The sequence below is a fragment of the Manis pentadactyla genome, chromosome 18, assembly GCF_030020395.1.
Source record: "Manis pentadactyla isolate mManPen7 chromosome 18, mManPen7.hap1, whole genome shotgun sequence".
In the NCBI taxonomy this organism is placed as follows: domain Eukaryota; kingdom Metazoa; phylum Chordata; class Mammalia; order Pholidota; family Manidae; genus Manis; species Manis pentadactyla.
This window is the reverse complement of record NC_080036.1, coordinates 14421463-14444456: the sequence shown is the minus strand read 5'-3', so window position 1 is coordinate 14444456 and position 22994 is coordinate 14421463. Positions and strand designations below refer to the sequence as shown.

The following is a 22994-nucleotide window of genomic DNA, read 5'->3' as shown; positions in this document are numbered from 1 at the left end:
AGACAACCGCAAGAGCCGAGGAACCCACCTCATCAAGTGTGGGCAGGGCAGGCCCACCCGTGACAGAAGAACAAGGATACTTCCCTCATCCCTTCCCCCACCAAAGCCCAGAAGGGACTAGACCCGAGAGGGACAGGATGGGGCCCAGACCTCACCCCACAGATGCCAGGGTGGAAAGAATAAAGAGGGACCACAGCATCCGAAGTGTACCTGGAGTGAAGCTTTGAAGGAGACAAAACTCAGAGACCAGAAGGTTACAGAACGTGCACGAACAGCGTCATTAAGGAAGGGGATTCGGTGCGGCACAGCTGCAGGCGGTGATGGGGTCCAACCCCTAAGGACTCAAGGCCCCCCAAGGGTGGGATCTAGCGCCCAAGAAGGCAGAGTGGGGGCGGGCAGGGGGAGATGAGCAGGCCCTTACAAAACGTCTCATGTACTCCAACTTGATGAGCCATTGGCTAAGATAACCCTGCCCCATGACGAGTCTTGTCTGTTTTCATGTGGAATGATTTGCAAGGAAAATTTAAAGCCAAAAGAAAGAAAAAGAAAAAGACCGTTTACTTTGCAGCTTTAGACACTGTATTGTTTGCTTACTGGAAAGGCATTTAGAATCTCTTTTTGTGTTAAAACAGTCTTATCATCTATAACCCTGAACATTAAGGTCTGGAAACCAATATTGACCAATGGTACATAAGACCCCCGGTGTGGTGCTGAGGGGCACCTTTCAGTTAACCTTGATTGACTTCAATTACTGTGCCTCATCTCCTACCACCAAACAATTCCCCTGGGGGACAAAGAGCAGTGTTGTATGTTTATTCATGAAACAACCCTGAGTGTACCTATTTTGTTTAAGAATTGATGGCCAATTAGATTTGAACTTGCTTAAAAGAGAATCTCAGCACTAAAGGAATCAATTAATTGGCCCTATAAATCCACACAGAAGACCAGGAACCAACCTGAACTTTAGGAACTAGACCAAACCAGAAAATTACTCCTCCATCATCATGTTTTTGATTTAGCTTTGATTTTGAAGGACAGTCATTGAATCATTTATCTGGGTAAGTGCCGTCTTAATTCAGGATGCACTTCACACTCCTCTTGGTTAATTCCGGGGACTGTGGCTACTCAGCCCTGGGAAGGGAGTCCGTCTGGAGAGAGACCAGCCAGTGAGGAGACGTGGAGAAAGGAGGACCCAGGTGCAGTACTCGCACAGGCGTCTGTACCAGGCCAGTGGGGGCGGGCAGAGAGAGAAACACATGGGAGCCTCATAGCTGAGGCACCGCAGGCAGAGTCGGCATGGGGAGAAGGGAGAGGGAGAAGAAAGGATAACAGGAACAGAGGCTCCCGGGCCTTTCTGCCAGGCCCTGTGCTCTGGCTTAAGTGCAATACTATCGCTGTGGCTGGTGAAGCCGAAATCCTCTGCTCCAGCTGCACCTGCCCCAGGCTGAGTTTCCATCTTCTCCTGGACCGGCTGGTGGCCTCCCACCCCGCAGTGTCCATTCCTGCCTGCCTGCAGTGTGCACTCCCACAGTCACCAGGCCACCTGTTTCTGGCCCCACCCAGCTTAGAGTCTGCAAAGGGATGCCTGCAGCAGCTGGAGACAGTCTACACTCCTTCCCTGGCCTGCTGCTCTCTCCAGCAACCTTTCTGCTTCACACCAGGGTGGCATTCTACTGTCCTACCAGCCCCCAGGTAGACACTGGGCAGCTCTGCCACTGCAGACAGTGGCCCGGTTCTTTCTGGGTCCCAGTTCCCAGGCTGGGAAGGGGTTCGCCAGGGAAGGGGTGCGTGTGTGCATGTATGTGTGTGTGTGTGCGTGAGTCTGTGTGTCTGTGAGTGTGCGCATTTGTGTCTGTGTGTGTGCGTGTGTCTGCGTATGCCTCTGTATGTGCATGTGTGTGTCTGTGTGTGTCTCTGTGTGTCCGTGTGTGCACATGTCTGCATCTGTGTCTGTGTGTGCTTGTGTGTGTTCATGTGGGTCTGTGTGTGTGTGTGTTTGTGTGCGTTCATGTGTGTGTGTATGTGTGTCTGTGTATCTATGTCTGTGAGTGTGTATGTCTGTGTGTGTCTGTGTGTGTGCACGCGTGTGTCTGTGTGAGTGTCTTGGGCACGTGTCTACTGCAGCCAGGAAGGTGGAGTCCTGCCCAGCAATGGGAGGAGCAGGAGGGTCCTGGAGCATGCTGGGTGCTGGGGCTGCTTTGGACCGAACTTGGGTATTTGGGTGCTTGTCATTGGCGCCAATCCTGTCGAACCCCTCTGCCTCTTCATGACAGTGACAGGAAATGGCACTGAAGCTGGCCCCTACCAACAGACAGTTCCCTGGTCTTTAGGTCCCTTCCTGCTCACTTCACACAAAGATTCCCTATGGGAAGCCTCCAGCCCCACTCTCTTACTCCGGGATGTGTGGCTCTGATCAAGCATCTCCTCTTTGCCCTGGGCTGAGATTTGAAAACTGAAGTAGGTGAACCCCAGAGGGTTGGCAGAGAGAACCCCTTCTGGAGAACTTCTTCCAGGGTGCGTTCAAAGCTGCAGGCGACATCAAGCTGGGCCACATTGGGAGGTTCTGGAACATGGGGGGATATCTCCAGCTTTAGCGAAGGTTGGGCACCATTCATTTTGCTATCTTCTATGATTGGTTTTCACGTTTGGATTCATTTCAGTCAACTCAAAAATTCATCCCTGGGGACCAAGGGACAAACAACTAAAGGAAGCTATTCCATCTGTCAACATTATGAAGCATTTTCAGGTATTTAGCAGTTGTAATAATTACCTGTATTTATGTTACTTTTGAATGTTAACTAAATTTTTAATTGCTTTAAAATGTCTCAGAGTCTCTTTTATTAGCAAGCACACAAGCAATTGAGTATAATTGATTATGACTATTTATAAGTGAAAACGCTATAGCTAAAATTGATCTCTTGATAGCCAGAAAAGAAAAATAAGAAAAGAAAACTTAACTCTTTTAGATGAATGGGGGAATATTTCAGATGCAAGGAAACATAGCAGACCTCATCTAAAGCATTATTTCAGAAGGAAAAATAAGACAATCTTAACCCTTGAAGAAAAATTCGCAAATGAGGACTGAGATTGCACCTTCCTACTTAGACATCTACAGGTGTGACTTGTTTAGAGGCAAGTCTGAGTTTGGGGTGCAGCCTCACTCTCCAGAAGATTCCTTCCCATGAATCACTCTTCACGTGTGTCAATGTTGATTCCACGGAGGTTGGCACAGCATTTTTCCTTCATGTATCAAAATGACAATTCACTCCTTGCATGACAAGAGAAAGGAACTCCAAGGTGACTTCCCTGACATTTCACTCAGCTGGCAAGGGAGGGACAAATCGCCTTTTCCCAGGCATCTGTCAAAATTAGAAACGCCTTATACAGAGAGCCATAAAGCTTGGCTGCCCATCTGCAAAGCAAGAACTTCCCTTCACCGAGCAGGTCAGAGCAACTATGAGAATACACAACATGCTAAAGCCTTTTACCTGACCTCCGCAGCTGAGAGAACTTACGCATCACAAAATACTCTATTCTGTGAGTACTATCACACTGTAATACATGAATTTGTGGTCTGCCCATTTTCAAAGAATTTTGTTTAAAGACACTGAATACAGAGTGAATGTAATTTAATTTTTGGTAATTCAGAAGGTAATCTTGTTTTGCTGGGCTTCAGCTTGCTCTGAGCATGCACGTTCACTGTACTGTGGCTAAGCCTTGGTCCTGGGTAGCCTGTCTACCTCACTGTCATGGCAGGAAGAGCAAGGTGTCTGGAGCAGGACTGCCTGGCTGGCTGTCCTGGCTCCACCTCTACGAGCTGCATGACCTTGGGAAGTTAGTTCATACTTCCGTGCCTCAGTGTCCTCATCTGCAAAAGGGGAATAATGATAGCTATGCGTCACAGAGATGTTGTGAAGGTTCAGATAGCTCATAAACAGCAAGGTTCAATAAACATTAGTGCTGTATCTTATACAAGGCGCATCACCTGAGACCCTCCATCTGAGTAAAACCACTGGCACCAGAGTATAAATTCAGCACAGCCTTATCCATAAATGCTTATGGACAGTAACACCTAAAATCATTAGATGCCCACCCAAGAATGTCCTTTTGTGTTCTAAACTGATTGTATGTTGTTGCTCCTTTTGCTCAACTGAGAGAATCCTGATGTTTGTCCTTTCCTTGTTTTGTTTTTCTCTCCTGAGAGTGCTGCCCCTTGGCTACCTGTTTACCACTCCCACCCTCAGTCACGGGGTTAATGTGAGTGAAAGAAGCTTGATGAAAAATGAAGTTAAAAAGAATGGAGACCTGTGGGAAATACAGAGTGACACGGAGAAGTGATTTCAGCCATCTCATTAGCCTTTTGCTTCTTGTGTACTTGGAAACTATTTATGACTAAAAGTAACATTTCTGATTTGTGTTTAACTGATATTCTAACAGTTCTTTAAAGGCATAGGCAGAGTCTTAGCCCAGACTAAACACTTTGCCTTAAATGTCCTCTAGAAACTTTAAGATAAACTGAGGAACGTTAAAAACTTCAGGAGTGTATTTGAGCAAAACATCAATTTGAGCTGGGCAGTGCCCCACAGATGGGGAGTGAGGGTGGGGGTTTTAGAAAAAACACAGGAGCACAGCAAGGACATGATCTGATTGGCTCTAGCTTACGGTTGCCTTATTTGGGAAAGCCTGGTTGGCTGTTGCTGATTGGCTTTCCTTGAGTTTCATTTTCTCTGATTGGAGCTCACTGACTGCAGCCGAGACACCAGAGCAACCCCAGTCCAGTGGCCTCCTTGTTTCTAACAGGCTGAGTCTGTGTGGGAAGGTGGGAGGATGTTCATATATGGACTCGGGGAGAAGGAACTGTAGGGGAACTGGAAGTTACTACTGCCGGGATGCTCGCCTGACCCACTGACCACGTGCATCTGGCCTCATGCTTACCCACTACGTGGCCGACTGCGCAGGCCAAGCTTACACACGTGTTGGCAATGAGCCATTACTGTCTGTGTGGCTATATAGAGACCTCCGCCCAGAGCCCTATGGATCATGGATTGCAGGCTTCTGCTTGTGGATGCAGCGGATGTAATCTGAGCACCCCACCAGCCCCCACGAGAATAAAGCTGGGTATGAACCCTCTTCCCAAGGCTCCGCTGTCCTTTCTCGGTCTCACAGAATCTAGAGTGAACTTGCCTGGAGTTGAAATCCAGCGCCAAGAACCGTCACCCCCAGCCCCACCCCTCGTCCCCCGCACCTGCACCCTCATGCTCTGTGCTCTGAGCACAGGGTTCTCAGTGTGCACAGCTGAGGGGCCTCCTGAGCGACCGGGACACAGATCCTGGGTCACGCGATCATGTCCGGAGTGGGGAGGCCAGGACTTCCCAGCAGCAGGAGGAGGAAGAGCAGAGGGGAGGCTTCTCCCTGAAGGAGGGGTACCCCTCCCCACCTGACAAGGCTGATATTAATAGAGAACTAGGGAGGCTGACGACCAAGGGGAGGAGCCACGGGTAGGCCCCAGTGGGCTCTCCTTTGCCAGAAAAGCCTTGTGCCCCATGAAGGCTGGGGGCGCACAGAGTCAGTCAGGTCATGGTCCTCGCAAAGCCCTGGGGCCACAGGTGATGCTTGATATATTGGGGCCAAAGCCAGGGCCCTGGAGGCCTCAGAATATCTTTCTCTCTCTTGCCTCCCGGTGGCCAGGCCCTGCCAATTTAACTTCCTAAGTGTTTATCAAATTCCCTCTTCTCTTCTGTGTGTTTGGTCCTCATTATCTCATGGGCTTAGTCCTGTTCCCACTGCTTCTACGGCAAGTCCGGCCATCACCTCCCCTTCACCCAAAACCTTGGATGGCTCTGCACTGCCTGCAGCTAAAGCCCCAGCTCCCTGGTCCGCGTCAGCGCCCCAGCTTTGCAGCGGGTGGTGTCAAGGGGACAGGGTGATTGACTAGATGCATGGGAGGGGCAGAAGGACACGGGAGGGGTGACCCAAGCTGTCAACCCTGAGCACCCAGTGTGGTGACGCCATCAATGAGGCTGGAAGTGGGGGGCAGGGGACAGGGGTCCCTGAGACAATAGGTCCCATTTGGGAGCTTCAGGGCGAGGACAGGGGTGTGATCCCGGAGGGTTCTGCTCCCCTGCGAGCCTGTCAGTCACACCAGAGGGCACCTCCCCCACGGCAAGGATATGGCTTCGATTTTTAATTATGTTGAAAAAGCGAGGCTATCTGTGTTTTCCAGAAATATGACGTAAGTGCATCTTAGTGCTTTCTGGAATATGACATAAGTGCATCCCATGAATCAACCTGCCAGAAAACACTGGTGGTCTTACTATGTTTTTTGGTGCTCCCACCTATGACTGCTTGTCTTGCCAATGGGTTTCAGCCCCAGGCAAGTTCACTATGGATTCAATGTGACCAAAGAAATAACAATGGAACGTTCTTTAGGTGAAAGGGTTTATACTCAACTTTATTTCCACGGTGGCAGGTCAGTCACTAGAATCCCACCCACTCAGAGTGAGTCTGCATGCAGCAAGCCGGTTTCTACCCCTGGGCTACGCAGGCGTCCCAGTCTCTGTCCTCAGCGCTGCCGCCACTCTAGTCTCTGCTCTGCTCTCCTGCAGCCTTGCAGCTGAGCCACCGTTTTTGCCCAGAGCCCTGGGCGGAGCTCTTCATATAGTCAATACGATGCACTGCCCACACGTGTGTAGTGAGCTAGCCGACCAGGGCCAGGTGAGAATCCTGGCCACAGGAACCTTCACGTTATCCACACTGCCAGTTTCCAGGGATTTGTTCTTTGCCCAGTGTGTATCTTCTCTCCTCCCTCCCTCCTTCCTACCCTTCCTTCAGCACGTACCGATGGAGAGCCCACAAGATACTGAGCACAGACATGAAACGAGGAGGCCCTCCACGGGCCATGTCTCCAGGGCAGAAAGAAGCCTCGTGGGCAGGCAGCCCCAGAGGGCTGAGACTTGCTGCGTGCTAGGAACGTGGGGGATCCCGAGCTGGGGGAAAGACAGGTACACTGAGGAGAGGAGCGCAGGGAGCCCGGGGCAGAGGAGGGGTGGGAGCTGGCCTGCTGTGTTTGGAGAGGGAAGAGCAAGCGCAGAGGACTAGAGAGCGGTGGGAAGTGAAGGCCACTCGGGCAGAGGGCAGACTGGGGCCGGGGAGCGGTGGCCGCGGAGGCAGGGCGATGACAGAGCGGCTGGGTGGCTGGGGAGCCAGAGGGCCCAGGGTTGGGCCGAGCAAGGGCAGCCGAGACAGGAGCTAACTGAATTCAGTACCTTTTCCAGAAGAACTGAACTTTGTTTACATGGTTACTTTAAGACTTCAACCAGGTGGGTGAACTGGTTGCCATCCTGATGAATTAGGGGCAGCTGGCCTGGAGCAGCTTTAGGTCCTGACTGTGTGTTCCCAGGGGCCCACTTCCTACCCTCTGTCTCGTCTGAGTAAACATGAGGCGCCTCCCTGCAGGCCCCTGCACTGTGCCTGCCCCCGAGCCTGAGAAAGCACGAGAAAAACAGAACATGCCCCCACCAGCTTATCCCAAGTGGTGGCTGGCCACAGAGCGCGCACACCAGGGCCCATTTCCCCTGGCTTGCCCGGCCTCTTAAGTTTCTGCTGAACTTTCCTTCCCTCCTCTACCCTTTCAAAGAAAAGTCATTTTTGTTTGATTCTGAGATGCTGGCAGTTCCAGAGTTGGACGCATTCTCCCCATTGCTATAGTCTTTTTGAATAAGTCTCCCCGTACTGAAGTCAGGATTTGTTTTTATTTGACAATACAAATGACCATAGGGGCACAGAAAACAAAGAGCATTTTCCCAGTGGGCGAGGTCTTGTTAAAATTAAGCCTATACTTAATATCAGATCATCCTGTATTTCAGACTTCTATCCAGTCTTGACACGTGAAAGAAGTGGTCGTGAGATACTCAGCTCCTATGAAAGTTTTGTTAACACCCAGCTCCATGGAACTGGACTATCTAAACACAGGCTGTGACTACTACATGGCCTGTAGACATGTTTTCTGTAGGATGTTATGTTTGTTGGGATATGTGTATATGAAACCATACTTGTTTTCTGGCAGTAAGAAGTAAGTTTGTCCTAGGAAGTGGATTCTGCTCACCAACATTGGGATACTCTTAGGCTAGGATGATAATGGCCGTGCTTTAGTTTAACTAGCCTCTAAATAAACTGTGTGAATATTCTTTCTAGTCTGGAAATACTCCAGACCCTTAATTTCATCTTCCCCCTCAACATGCAAGAACACGAGGGAAGGTGCCACAGCAGACCCATCCAAGTCTCTCCCTCCACGGGTGAGGGTGAGGGTGTGAGCTGAGGGTGAATGTGACAGGTAGTTAGGAAGACTTGGTGAGTAAGAGGAGGTGGGAATAAAGGAGAAAAAAACAATCATTCTGCGGTCTGAGCCACTGGCAGCTGTTTGCTGAGACGGGCAGACTGGAGGAGGTGTGGCCCTGCGGGGAGCCCCGGCGGGCCAGCAACGAAGGCCTCGGTTTGTTATTTGAGTCTGAGATGGTTGAGGTCCACCTGCGAGGAGGCGTCTGGCAGGTGACTGCATGGATTTGGGCTGAAGTCTTGGACTTGGGAGAGACCAGCACACACAGCATGATACCAGGGAAGCAGAACTTGCCCAGGGAGTGAGTGTATGCTCAGTGAGGACAGAAGAAGGTTTGGACTGGAACCCAGAATCTGGTCCTAATCCTGGAGGAAGAAGATCGAGATGAGAATGAGCAGAGAGATGAAAGAAACCAAGAGCAGCAGGAGAAGAAATGGACAAACCCACCATTGTGGTGCAGGTGTTTACACACCTCCTCAACACGTCCAACAGACCATTAGCTAGTGAGGACAGAGAAGAGCCGAACAACAGCCACATACCAGAACCCTGTACCCAACAAGATATGTGGGACTCATACAAACCCAGGAACAAATCAAGCTCCACAGACTAACACCAAAGACACAGGCACACAGGCACACCAGGTTACCCAAGTAAGTGCAATTATATTTGCTATAAATAACAGAACAATAACTAAGAAAACCCTCTATGTATCTGCACAATTCAAAACATACTGCTGTATAATTCAGGGATGGAAAAATAAATCATAATGAAATTAGAGAATCCATGGAACTGATTATTATATTTATGACTAGACATAAAAACTTGGCATATGTAAAGGGACATGCAAAATCTTACAGACATATACGTGAGAAAAGAAAGACTGAAATTTAGTAACAAAGCATGCAACTTGAGAAAAAGAAAGAGGAATTTGAAAGGAAGGAATAAATGGAGTTAAGAACAGAAATCAATGAAATTCAAAAAATGCAATAGAAAGATCAGTAAATCTAACATTTTTGTGTTTTGAAGAACAAATGACTAAAATAGATAAGTTTCTGGCAAGGCTAAATAAGAAAGAAAAGGAATAAATTAGAAACATCAGAAATTAAAAGGGGCATAATGATAGGCACAGTACACACATTAATTTTTTCATGCCAATGTGTTTGAGAACCTAAACAAAATGGACAGCTTTTCCAGAAACAAAATATACTAAAACTGTCTCAAGAAGAAAGATGACTTGAGTAACAATGGGGAAGGTAGATTTTCATCATCATGAAAGTACTGACTGAGCTCTCAGTTTGCAGTGACTGAGTTTTATCCCAGAAATGCAGTATGGTTCCACATTATAAATTCACTAATATAATTCACAGAATAAAGTTATGTGTGTATATATACATATATATTTACATATTGTAAGTATATATGTTAAATATATATTAAAATATTAAATATACATAAATCTATATAATTATATTAAATTGTAAATATACAAACACATACATACTTATCAATAGATCCAGTATTTGCTAAAATTTAAACTGTTTAATGGCAAACCCTTAGCAAACTGGTAATAAAATAGGATCTCCTTAACCTGGCAAATACTATTTAGTGCCAGAAATTTTCAACAAACATTACTCATAATTATTGAGTATATTTCATCCTTTAAAATCAGGAGGAAGACGAGGATGCCTTTTGGCTCAAACTCCATTCAACAATGTGCTGGAAGTCCTAGCCACTCCAGGAAGGCAAGAAAAATAAGAAAAATCAATAATAAATGAAAAGTAAGAAGCAAAACTATCATTAGACAATGAAGCCCCATAAATAGCAAATCCCAAACATTCTGCAGGCAAACTGTTAGAGCAAATAGAGTTAACAGTAATGCATGCGAGATGAAATACAAATGTTTAAATAAGAAACTGGAATTTAGAAACTCCACTTTTCCAATAGCCACCAAACTGTATGACATCTAGGAATATAACAAGAGATGGTCAAGACTGTATACCAAGTATTATCAAATTTTTATTGAAAAACATAATACGAGGCTAAATAAATGAATAGATATACCAAAAATGACCATTCTTGCCAAAGTCACCTAAATATGCAATGAGTTACATACAACAGTTTGGGGGTAGGGAGAGGGTATACAAAGGACCAAGAATAGCTAAGACAATCTTGAAGGACAAACTGGGGACTTATCTGACAAATATAAGACTAATACAGAAACAGTATTTAATATAATGTGATACTGACAGAGTCAACCCCTATATGGGTGAAAAACAAGAGACCTCAGGAATAAATACAAATACAAAAATGTAATATATGACCATACAAATGACCACAAACTGATGCTGTAATATCTGATGATTAAATATGAAACACAAAATGAAATTAGATCCATATCTCATTCCACATGCATAATTATACCCTCGGTGGATTAATGAACTAAATATGAAAAGCAAGGTTTTTTAAAACTTATAGAAAAAGAAACCAGGGCATTTGTAAGACATCTGGATGGGAAAATTTTTCTTACATGCTACACACAAAAAGGATACTTCATACAGGTAAAGAACTGCATTAAAACTGAAAACTTTTACAAATGACATTTAGAACAAAATGAATAAAAAGTCAGAGACTGTGTGCAAGAGTTTTAGGACTAAGATTACCACTTAGAACAAAGAAAAAATGATCCATCAGGAAAACAGACAAAATGGGCAAGTCATTGATGAGAAACACATCCAATAATCCTATAGGAAGTCTGAACACTAAGAACTCTCAGTAAGGATGTGGATGGGGCAAGGGCACGTAATCAATTATATGATTTTAACATCAATGTGTGGAAAGTGGGCTGCAGGAGGCTGGGTGGGGAACAGCGGGCTTGTTAGGGGACTCCACAGCCAGTGATCCAGCAGACAGAAAACGCTCTTAGACCAGGTGGAGGGGGTGTGATGGCTGATTTTACGTGCCAGGTTGGCTGGACTGCTGCTTGGATATGTGATCAAACATCATTCTAGAGGTTTCTATGAGGTTGTCGTTGGATGAGATTAACACTCAAATAAGTGGACTCTGAGTAAAGAAGACTGTCCACCAAAACGTGAGTGGCCTCATCCCGTCAGCTGAAGGTGCGAACAGAATCCAAGACTGACCTGCGCTGAGCAAGAAGGGATTCTGCCTGCTGCGGGCCTTCCGACCTCAGCTGCAGCAATGGTCCTCAGATGGGTCTCCGGCCTGCTGGCTTACCCTGCAGATTCAGACTTGCCAGCCATACGGTCACGTGAGCCAATTCTGTAAGATAAATCTGTGTGTGCATGTGTGTGTATGTGTATAAGATATATGTATGTATGTATTTTTGGTTCTGTTTCCCTGGAGAACCCTAATCGAGGGAAGAAGATCTGAAATCATCATTTTGGAGAGCTGGGGAGCATCATGGCCACAGAGAGGAAGGCAGGAGAAGTGCTGGGCAGTACTGAGTGCCAGGTGAGGCTGGTGACCACCAGAATGAGGTATAAGCCACGGGCTTCACAATGTGGTTCCCTGGTCTTGTCGGTCAGGGTGCAGTCAAGCAAAGAGTAGCCAGTTTGGGTTCATCCCGGGAGTGTGTGCCAGTCAGAGAGAGTTTAGGAAACGAGAGGGTGGAGGAGCCCCCAGGCACAGGCCACGGGAGAGCTGGGCAGGCTCATGGATGGGAAAAGGGCGGTATTGCATTTGGCGTCTGGCTGAGGCGAGAGAGCAGGCCTGGTGCAGGTGGAAGTGGGACAGGCAAGCTGAACGAGCCGGGCCTGAGCCCAGGAGTCGGGGTGTCCTGCCAAGCAATCCCGCAGGTGGCAGAGTTCAGGGAAATGATAGGGTGCTGCAGTGACCCTGGAGGAGCTGTTGAGGTGGGCGGTGGGTTTTGGAGTGAGCTGAGTGTGCGATGCCAGGGCTCTGCAGGGACTGCCATGTGTCTGCCCTGGAATAGAGGGATACTGAGGGGAAAAAAACATTGGAAGGAGAGACAAAAGTGAGGGAATGGCCCCAGAGAAAGTGCCCTGATCCCGAGCAGGGAGGGCCCCTCCTGGGCCCGCCCCACCCTGCTGGACCTTCATGTCACCCATGACACAGGGAGGTGCGGTGCACCTGCAGCCCATCCACCTGTCCCAGGTCATGCTGGGAGCACAGGGGGACGAGAGAGCGCCAGCCATCCAGCAAGGCTGCTTGCACGGGCCAGACCCTAAGGGTCGGGTGGCCATAAACATATCACTAAAAACACTCTTGTCTCAACATCTGCGTGTCTGGGACCTCATTTTAACTCAGCAGACAAGTCACAGACCTCTTGGGTGGGACCTCTGACCTATAGGGTATTCCAGAGGGGGTATAACTGTACTGATGCTAAACAGATCTGGGACTGTGGGTGTCCCACATAACTCAGTATTACAACCCCATAGGGGAAAGTGATGCCACCAGATTCAGAGGTAGGGAGGCAGGCTTTCCACAGCTTTGGAAACCAGTGGCAGACGTGCCATTCAGGGACCCGGTGGGCACTCACCCCTTCCTCAGGAGAGACAGACTTGCCAGAGGTAAGTGGTGGTCAACAGCCAGATGAGTTCAGTATTTCCAGACACTCCCTTGCATGGGGCTCGTGGTTACTAGAGTTACGTGGGAGAGAGAATTTAATATCCTTCTCCTCTCTGCGGTGATCCAGAGGCACCCAGTGGGGAGAAGAAGTCTGTGTAGAGATCTGATACATCTGCCTCGCTCTGTGTAGCTGCCCACTCCCAGGACCGGAAAGGCCACTCTAGCAGAGAAACGTGTTTGTGTGTGTTTGTGTGGTGTTCCGTACTGACAATGCCAAGCATTTCATCATGAAATGTTAACCATTCCGTTAGTCTCAGAAGCATTTTTATCTCTTAAATGCTGAGTTCATTTTTCAGGTCCTTAGGTTTTTTTAGGAAATTATCTTGCCTATTTTTTTTTACTTTCTTAGAGACAAAGATAAAGCATCTTGAAGATAGAAAAGCACATAAACTCAAGAACTGACAGATTTCTTGGGAAATGTTTATCTCCTATTCATTAATAAGGTTTCTTTGAGTAATCTGGTTTGCTATGGCTCCATAAATTAAAGCCGACACATGAAACAAGGAAAACACATTTAATTCTGTTTTGAATTAGAATGACATCATTAACATAAAAACCACAGTGACATTCTGGGAGACAGCAGCGAATTAAAGTTGGGACGGATGTACTATCAGCATATGATGAAGCATATTCCATCAGCTGGCAATTCTGATTTTTGTGACCTTTTAAAATTTCTGTTAATACTGATCAGAAAATGTGTCACAATCTTGTGCTGGGTTTGACTTGGCAAAGACAAGTATTAAACTACCCAAACATTTTTTTATCATTTATTTTATCATTTTATCTTAACAAAATTTTGCCTAGGCATTTTCTGATCAGATAATGAGATCTGTACACTTGCTTTTTTAGTAGCAATCACCCACCATTGTCCAGTGCTTTGGGAAAGCAGATGCTGATTATCTAATTTGTAGACCCTGTTTGTGGACTATTTGTGATGGGAGACCTGCAGAAAGATCGGAATTTGATCGAGTCTTAAAGAATAGAGACCATTTGAGGAGCCCCGCCCATCCCCAGCCATGCTGAGGGACCCTGGAGGAGCCATCTGACCCCTCTCTGGGCTGCTGGCCTGTGGATAAAATGAAGGTTCCTGTGGCCAGGATTCTCACCTGGCCCTGGTTGGCTAGCTCGCTACACACGTGTGGGCAATGTGTCATTATTGACTCTATATAAAGAGCCCTGCCCAGTGCTCTGGGTGACAGGGTGGCATGGCTGCAAGGCTGCAGGAGAGCAAAGCAGAGACTGGAGTGGTGGCAGCACCGAGGACAGAGGCCCACAGGTTGGCTGTGCAGGCAGAGAGGCCCAGAGGCAGAGACGGGCTTGCTGCGGGCAGACTCACTCTGAATACATGGGATTCTAGTGATTGACCTGCCACTGTGGAAATAAAGTTGGGTATAAACCCTTTAATCCCAAGAACATTCTACTGTCATTTATTTGGTCTCACTGAATCCATAGTGAACTTGCCGGGGGCTGGAACCCATTGGCAAGACAGGCCCTCACCCACACAGGCAGTGGCTGGGTAACAGGAAGCTCAGACGCTCCATCCCTCTGGCTCTATAATTTTGGGAACCCTTTATGGCACAATGGAGTTCTAGGTCCCGTCTGTGCCCACTGCCTCGCCCTCACCCCTGTCTGGGTGGAGCAGCATATTTTAGCATGGCATGAGGCAGTATACCTAAGGGACTACCAGTACCCTCAGAGTGAGGCTTGTCTCCCTTTGGGGTTCTCTGCTGAAGACCTGCAGAATCCAGGAGGCAAGTGTAAGGAAGGGCAGGAAAGAGTCCAGTGGAAAGCGGACTTCAGGACCTCCAAGCCACTGAAGGCAAACTGAGTGATGAGCACAGTGCCTGCATCATCTTCTGGATTCCAAATATAATCTTCACTAGCCAGGAAGAAGATGGTTTCTGCTTGTTTTCCCTGATGACAGACTGCACCTGTACCGTGACCTTCCAGGTATCAGCAGTGCATGCGTGGGTACGTGGGTGGGGTTGAAGGCAACATGGTAAGTGGTAAGTAGTTAAACCAATCTCATTAAGTCACTATCAGTTAATTCAAACACAACTAAAATCACAGGAGCTTTGATTCCCAAAGCGATTCTTTGGGATTTCCCCAGTGCAAACTGAGTTCATTAGAGACAAAGTATGGAGAATCCATAATTTCATATGAAAACTTAGGCATGGAGTATTACTAATCAGATAACTAGGGTCTCAAATCAGAAGACAAAGAGACCAATGAACCCACTCTAATTGCAGACCAAAAAAGAGTGAGCAAGGGAAACTTACCAAAGGAACATTTCCCTTTGCACTTTCTTTTGCTGTGTCCCCAATTATAGCAAGCTTTAGGAAGGGGCCCATAAAAATCTGCTTCCCACTCTGGGCTGCTGCCCTTGTGCACACAGGTAGTGCATTCTGAGAGTTTTAATCCCATGAAGCAAAACCAGGTCCCTGCTGCAGACCCCAGGCCCCTTTTCTACGTGGCTGTCATTCATAGTTAGGCTCAAATGACTTAAGAGTACTGGTTATGTTAAAAATGACTGTGCCACTAGTAAGAAAACTAGATAATATGGCACTTAGATCTATATGAATCTCAGAGGAAGAAGGACCTATATTTATGAGAAAGGAACACAAAAATCTTAATTACACTAAGATTTTAAATAACTATGCCTATTCAAATAGAGTGTAATACTTGATAAGGGTTAGGAATCAGCTTTTGTGCTTTGAAGTATCCATATACCTCAGGAAGGATCTAGCAAAGGTATAAAATATACTGAAAACTCCACTGTAATTAGCTAGCTAGAGACATCTGTGGGTGAACACTGGCACTTTTACATCTTCGTTTCCAGCCTGGAAATACAGAAAAAGGCTGCTGTCATCTAAAAGCTGAGAGCAGAGACACAAGAGCTCAAGGGAGAAATGATCAAGAAACAAAGACTTAACAAGTGAGCTGCCAAACTCAAGATTCCATTGAAAGTACAACACAAAGGTAATAATATTCTCACTGTAGAAAACAAGACTAGGAAGAGAGGTCCTAGAAAAACTAAGCAGAATGAGATGGGTAAGGGAGAGTTTAAAATGTTAGAGAAAAGTATGAAAGATGTGTAAAAGGGGTCCAAGAAATGCACATTTATCCTAAAACAAAGAAGACAGAGAACATCTCAAATTTATTGTTGAAGAAAACTTTTCTGAAATAAAGCAAGATGCCAAGTCACGTGTGCCATGGAAAATTGGAGAAAAATTGATCAGTATCAAGACATAGCACATGGACTTGATAACTTAAAAATATCTTTGACGTCTGGACCAAAACAATGTTGCATTGTATCAGATAGGATGGCCTAGGTTATGCTGTGGTAACAAATATCCCCCAAATCTCACTGGGTTAAAAACAATAAAAGTTTATTTCTTATTCATGCTACATGTCCAATGTGGGTGAGCTATGGGGGCTTTGCCCCTTGTAGTCACCCAGGCTGATGGTGCAGGCACCATCTAGAATTTGCCAATTACTGTGCCAGAGGGAAAAAGTTGTGGAGTATCTCACCTCCTAAGTAAACACTCAGGCTTGGAAGTGAAACATATAAGTTTTGCTCACATGGCCCTAAGCCACCACTAGGGAACTAGGACATACAATCTTACATGAGGGGAAGTTGGAGAGCTAGAAATATTTTTAAACAGCATTAACGATCACCATATACTAAAGTGGAAGAAAGCATTAGGCTGACTTTAAGATCTTTCCTATAGCAATAGTCAGTGTCAAGAGAGAATGGCATATCATCTATAAACCTCTAAGTGGAAAAAAAACATGTTCCTCAAGAATTCTGTACTGGGGGGTGGAGAGGATCATTATGGATAATGATTCTAGGTTCTGCTTTGGATACAGAAAGCTAGAAAAGAGTACTGCCCCCACTGTTACAACAAGAAGATGCTGGACATGCAAATTCACAGCCTAAGTTAAGCCCTCAGATAGCTGAGGTCACAAGGCAGCCAGCTAACCCAAACTCTAAGGAAAGACAGATGTAAGCTCCTGCTTATTGGGGGCAGATGCAATCAGACACCAGCTCTAGTGGAAAAGGTGGGCAGTATGCATGATCATACAGGTAATTTGGCAGAGAGATGGAAGCTATATGGAAGAACCAAATGGAAATGGTAGAGATAAAAAGCACAGCCACAGAAATGAATAATGTCTTTGGCAGTATCCTCAGTGGATTTGGTAGAGCTGAAAAAAAAAATGACAAAGTGGGATTTATGTTGGGAATGCAAGCTTGGTTCACCATGCAATAGTCAGTCGATGTTATCCACCATATTAGCAGTCTATAAAGAAACTGCATATCAACATCTAAGTAGATGCAGAAAAAAAACAACTTACCCAACATGCATTCATGATAAAAACTCTCAGGAAACTAGGAACTTTATAATGGGCATCTATGAAAAACTTAGAGCTAATGTTACTTTTATTCCCTAAAATCAGGAGCAAGGCAAGGACATAGGCGCTCAGCACTTCCGTGTGGCACTGGGCTGGAGGTTCGAGCCAGCGCAGTAAGGCGAGGAAAAGAAAGGAGAGCCATCCAGGCTGGAAAGGAAGATGTAAAACTGTCTCTTTCTCTGCAAATCACATGACTGCCTACACAGAAAATCTGAAAGAATCTATAAAAGAGCTCCTAGAAGTTATTTTTAGCAAGATCACAGGATACAAGATCAGTAACAAAAATCAAATTTCTATATACTAGCGATGAACAAGAGATCATTAAAAATTTTTTAAGGGCCATCAAAATAGGATCAATACTTATGAAATACTCTAACCATAAATATTATAAAATATGTTAAGATCTATATACTAAATACTATACAACACTAATGAGAGAAAAGAAACAATGATGAAATTTAAAAAGACCTAGATAAATGGAGAACTATACCATGAGCGTGTCCATTCTCTCCCAACTGAGGTACAGATTAAATGCCCTCTCAGTCAAAATCCCAGTAGGATTTCTATAATTGATAAACCGATTCCAAAATTTATATAGAAATGCAAAGGAACTAGGGTAGCCAAAACAATTTTGAAAAACCCACGAAGTTGGAGAACAGCAGTAAACAGACTCACTTCCAACAGTCTCCCATCCTCTTGATCTCAGATGCAACTCACCTCCCGCCACGACTCAGGCCATTGCTCCCTACAGGCCCTCAGTTGGGGGGCAGGGGCAGGCTGCTCACTGCTGCCACTTCCAGACTATGGCCTCCTACTTCAGTCATAAATCTTGCCTCCTCTAACCTCATGCCACCAGCTCTGACAGCACCTACCTCTACTTACTTTTTTGTTACAAATTCATTAAGAAGTTTGCTGTAGTTTTTCTTCTGCCTCATGTTCTCACCATTGTCCCGGGCAGTTTGAACATCCACAGCGATGAGCCATTAAGAGAGGCTCTCCAGCCTTGCCTTGAACTTCGTAGGTGTCCCTCACTGTATCGTAGCTATCCCACCATCAGGGCACTGGCACAGGGATGAAGGTGGGACTGCAGGCTCACCTGCTCAAGCTTGGCTCGGCCTGGCTGCATACTTAGAGGGGGCACTATTGTTCCAATGCCATCACCACATCTTAAACCACACGGTACCTCCTCCGGGACTAGAGGTTCAAGAAAACAGGTGCTAGGAGGGTCCCACTGAGTGCAGGTGTCAAGAAGAACTCCAAAGCCTGGGGAGAGCAGGCCAAATACCCCCAACCCATCAAGTGAGGAGTGAGAGGTGACTTAGCTGCTTGGCTGCACTGGAGCACACTCCAGCGGCCTCCTGAGCTTTGAGATTCCCCTGGGGATTTGCCAGTCTTTCCATGGGGCAGTGATTGCATGGTAATTATAATTACCTATTACCTTGTTATGTTTTTTTAAATATGGAAAGAAAAAGTGGCCAGGGTGGGGAGGTGACTTAGGAGTTGCCTGATCTCAGAGTGAGTGCTGGCCTGCCCATGTCCCCTCCCAGAAGGACAGTGAAAGGCCACAGCAGGCCTCAGGCACTGACCCCAAGTAGGTCCCTGGACAGAGTAAGAGAGAAACTGCGGCTGTATGCAATGTGTGACAGGAAGGAGCACCTTTCATGGAAGAGGATGGGGTGTGAGTGCCATAGCTGGGGGTGCCTTTGAGCCCGCTGGCTCTGTCATTGCATTGGGCTGCTGGGCCCACTGAACTGGGTCTGCTCCTCTCTGTGGAAGAAGGCAGGCACAGGGGAGCTGGGCCCACTCTCACCACATACTTGAGGTGAATCCTCTGTGTCTGTGCATCACCAATTGCTTGCAAACTGGTTTCATGGCACACGGGAGTTCCTGGGAAGCCACCCAGACCAAGTGATCGTTCTCGCCAGCATGCAAAATGACACCCACACGGGACTGTCACAGGTACTCAGTTCCAGAGGCCAGATCACAGTGTGGCTCTCTGGACTCCTCAGTTCCCCACAATGTTCCCTATGCACATGCAACAGAGCTTCTGACACACTGTACGTATAATTTATCACCAACCAACGGTTCCTTTGACCATGGCCACATCTTTTTAAAATAGTTTTTGCACACTTTCATTCAGGGAAAAGAGAGGAGAAGAATTGGGTTTCATTTTTAAGCAATTTGGGTTTTCAGGAGTCAAAAAACACTTGCAGGAGGAAAAAGAAAAGGGTTAACATAAAAAATGACAATTTTCCATGTCATTTAAAAAAAATCAGATGCTGTACACAAGAAGAGATTGCCATAGGAAATTGTAAAATGTCTTCCTCCAAATATCTTTAAAGAGGCAAAATAAATGCCCATCTGTTCCCTGATGGTGTAACAGCAGAAATGTTAGAAAAGCAGTAGAATACATCACACCCACATTTGCAAAGACCTCTTTCACCCATTCATATCCTCCTGCACTCGTGTCAGAGGGAAAAAATGAAATGGCAATAATGGAAAAAGAGGTCCAGAAAGCAACACCTTGAAAGTGAAAATCTATAATCCTTTAAAATGTCCTCCAAAAAGATATTCCCTCTTGCATTCAACCTACCTAGATGAATCAAGAACTGAAAGGAGTAGATGCATAAAGAATACCTTCCTAACATGTCTATACTGCATGGGATGAAATGCATGAACACGCAGGCCCGTGGCCGTCACCTTCAAGGTCAGCCTCACAGCGTTGCAGTCCTCCCGCAGCGGGTTCAGCTTCAGCGTCTCCCCGAGGTTGCTGCAGCCGGATGACTGGTGCTGCATTTCACAGCAGACACACACCTCGACACTGTCAAACTTAATCTAGACAGAGGAACACAGACAAATCTCACAATTAAAACGGCATTCGTCCCGGGTGGGTATGCATGAGCTGCACAATTAAGAACATTTGAAAATGCTTCTGTTCAAGCCTCCCGTTTTAGTTCCCTTTAAGCATAAAGTCAAAATGATTTTTATTGGCAGAAGCAATGAAAAATGCCATTAAGGAGTGACTTCAAATTCCTCTTCTAAAAGCAATTAATTAAAAAGAAAAAATAAATAAATTTGGAGATACCTAAACCATAAAATTACAGGAAAATAACAGAAAGAGATAAAAGTAAGTAAGCAGAAAATTACTCATATTGAGTTATGCACAGAGATACGTTATGGCTCTGATGCATTCTTTGGCTCATTCCATTCCAATAGTCAGCAATTTCCTGTCTCACTTCACGGTCCATCAAACTCCTACTCATCCATCAAAACCCAACTCCATCTCCGTCCTTGAGGCTTTGTGTGGTTTTCACTTTCCAAAGCTGCTTGCATCTCTGCTGGCAGAACACAGAGGCAGGCCCCACCTCTGCTGAAGACTTAGGTCATGCAGCTGCACCTGTTTGCATCCCGTGTGCTCCCTGAGGGTAGCCACCCCCTCTCACCATCTCAGTCTTCACAATGCCATTGAGTTGTAGGCATTCCATAAATGCCAAATAAACAAAAATGCCTTGGAAAATTAAAACCATGGGAAGAATAAATGCAATTCAAGTATTTTTGAAGGCCTGGAGCCCAGGAGGAGACCCACGAAGCACACCTGACCCCAACCTGCAGCCGGAAGTGGCACCCGCTCAGCCAGACTGAAGAAACAAGAAATCAGGGCATTCCGAAACTCACACATCCCTACAGCCCCAGCCTCACTTACTCATTCCCACTACTGGCTGAACCCACACTTAACTGCTATCACATCCACACCCAGCTGCTCACAAACACAAACTTCCACACAAGTGAAATAAAAAAGGGGCTGTGGACGGTCAAGAGTACTGTTCAAAGACAAGCGTGTCATCTATTTTAAGCCTCTGGATGGTTTATCCTTACTCCCCTGGATGCTTCCTTTGAACTCTTTTAATTCAATCTTGTAAAATAACTAGAATATTATTTCTGGATTTCAGCATGTGTTTGAGTGAGCAGTGAAGAGGGACCACTTGGGTGTCGGGGACTGTCCTGTAGCGATTCTTCCCAATCTGCCTACAGGCCGCAGGAAGAGAACTGAGGCCTGGTCAGGCCTGAAGGGGAGGGTGGTGCCTGCACAGACCACTGCCCCACGGCCTTGGCCACCCCACCTATGGGACGAGGGAGCGGTCAAAGTTGCCTTTGCGTCCCACACATCAAAGTAGAAGGCACAGATTTTGGTCTCTCTTGTTCACGGATGCACGAGAGCCTACAGCAGCCCTGGCCTGGAATGGCTTCTCTCCAAGTGTCTCTGCCGCCTGCCCACTGTCAAGGCTGGAACAGCGTAAGAGACAGTTTGGCATCATCTTGAACAGAGCTGGGAAGGGCAGCACCAGGCGATGCCCACTGGTCTCCCTCGAACGATGGGATGAGAAGCCTGATGCTGAAAGAGGGAGGAGTAGATGATTTTGGAGAGCAGGCGGTCTAGGTAGATCTCCTTCAGTGGAGAAGGGCCTAAACCAAGGTTGGCAAGGTCCCCACGGCCAAGTCTGCACCATGTTTGGAACAGTGTCTCATGCTGGGTCCTTGCTAAAGGGGTAGTTGAGAGGTGCACTCTGAATTCAAAGCCACAGCCCAACAATTCCTACAGAGCACAGATCCACCCTTGCACCTGAAGAGGTAAGAGTCTGTGAGCAGGGAAAATGTATTTTACTATAGTGACTAGTGCCTTAGGTTAACGGCTCAAGACCAACTATCGCCCACACAAGTAAATGCACATCCTAGCAATTTACTGCAACCAGCAGTGTGTGGCTGGGAAGGCCCAGTATCGAGTCTGGTGTAGTTTGGGAGACAAGGAAATGGAGTTGCACGAACACTTCTAGAGGATGGTGAGTTCGTACTAAGGAGCACACCAAGTTACTGCACGGTTAGCAGACATTCCCTCCAGCTGGCTTTTGGAGGACAGGGGATCACGCACAGGAGGGAGTGTGCCCACTTCTCCTAGCGAGGGTCCTGCACCCTGGCTCTCCCCTGCCCGAGCCATAAGCCTAAATCTGATGGTCCAGACAATGGCTCAAATGCACCCCTCACCAAGCTTTCCTTTTCCCTCCCCATTCGTGGGTTCAGCACCATTTCCTAAAAGTCTTTAGATGCCTTCCAGGTACTCTGTATCCACTTGTCTCCGCCACAGGATGGTGAGGTCGTGGGCACACGGGCCAGTATTCCTGTTTGCGCCTCTCACCGATACAGTGCAGAGGGCACACAGAGTTGGAGTAAAGCAGTATTTTTGCTCCAGCCTGATGCTTGGGAGCTGATGCAGTGGGTGGGACCAGGACTTGGCAATCAGAACCCCCATGGTCCTAGCCCCACTATTCCAAATGGTCAATGGAGAGATTTGGGAACAATTCTTTTCCTTTTCTTTTTTGGTAGTTTAGACAATATTTATTGTTACCTTTTTTTTTCTTTTTGGTTATAAAAGTGTACAAGATCACTGCAAAATATTTAGAAATACCAAATAAAGTAACAACAAAAATCACCTGGACGCTCTCCTTCTACTCTGAGATAACTATTGTTTAACATCTGGGGATATTCAAGTAGATTTTTAAATGGGGTCATGTACTTTTCAAGTTTGTGTTTTGCACTTAATAGATCATGAATATATTTTTTGTTTGCTTTTTAAATTATGAAA

General features: G+C 46.4%; 1 protein-coding gene across 2 annotated transcripts in view; it reads right to left on the bottom strand.

The window, feature by feature from the left end:
• Positions 1-22994, bottom strand: part of ENTREP2 (endosomal transmembrane epsin interactor 2) — a 459718-nt gene that overhangs the window by 42473 nt on the left and 394251 nt on the right. The window contains exon 4 of one of the 2 annotated variants that reach the window (XM_036878702.2): positions 20057-20191. The exons of the other annotated variant lie outside the window; for it this stretch is intronic. Within the exon in view, the coding sequence (XP_036734597.1) occupies positions 20057-20191 (135 nt within the window). The remainder of the gene's footprint in view (positions 1-20056; positions 20192-22994) is intronic. 2 annotated transcript variants of the gene reach the window in all.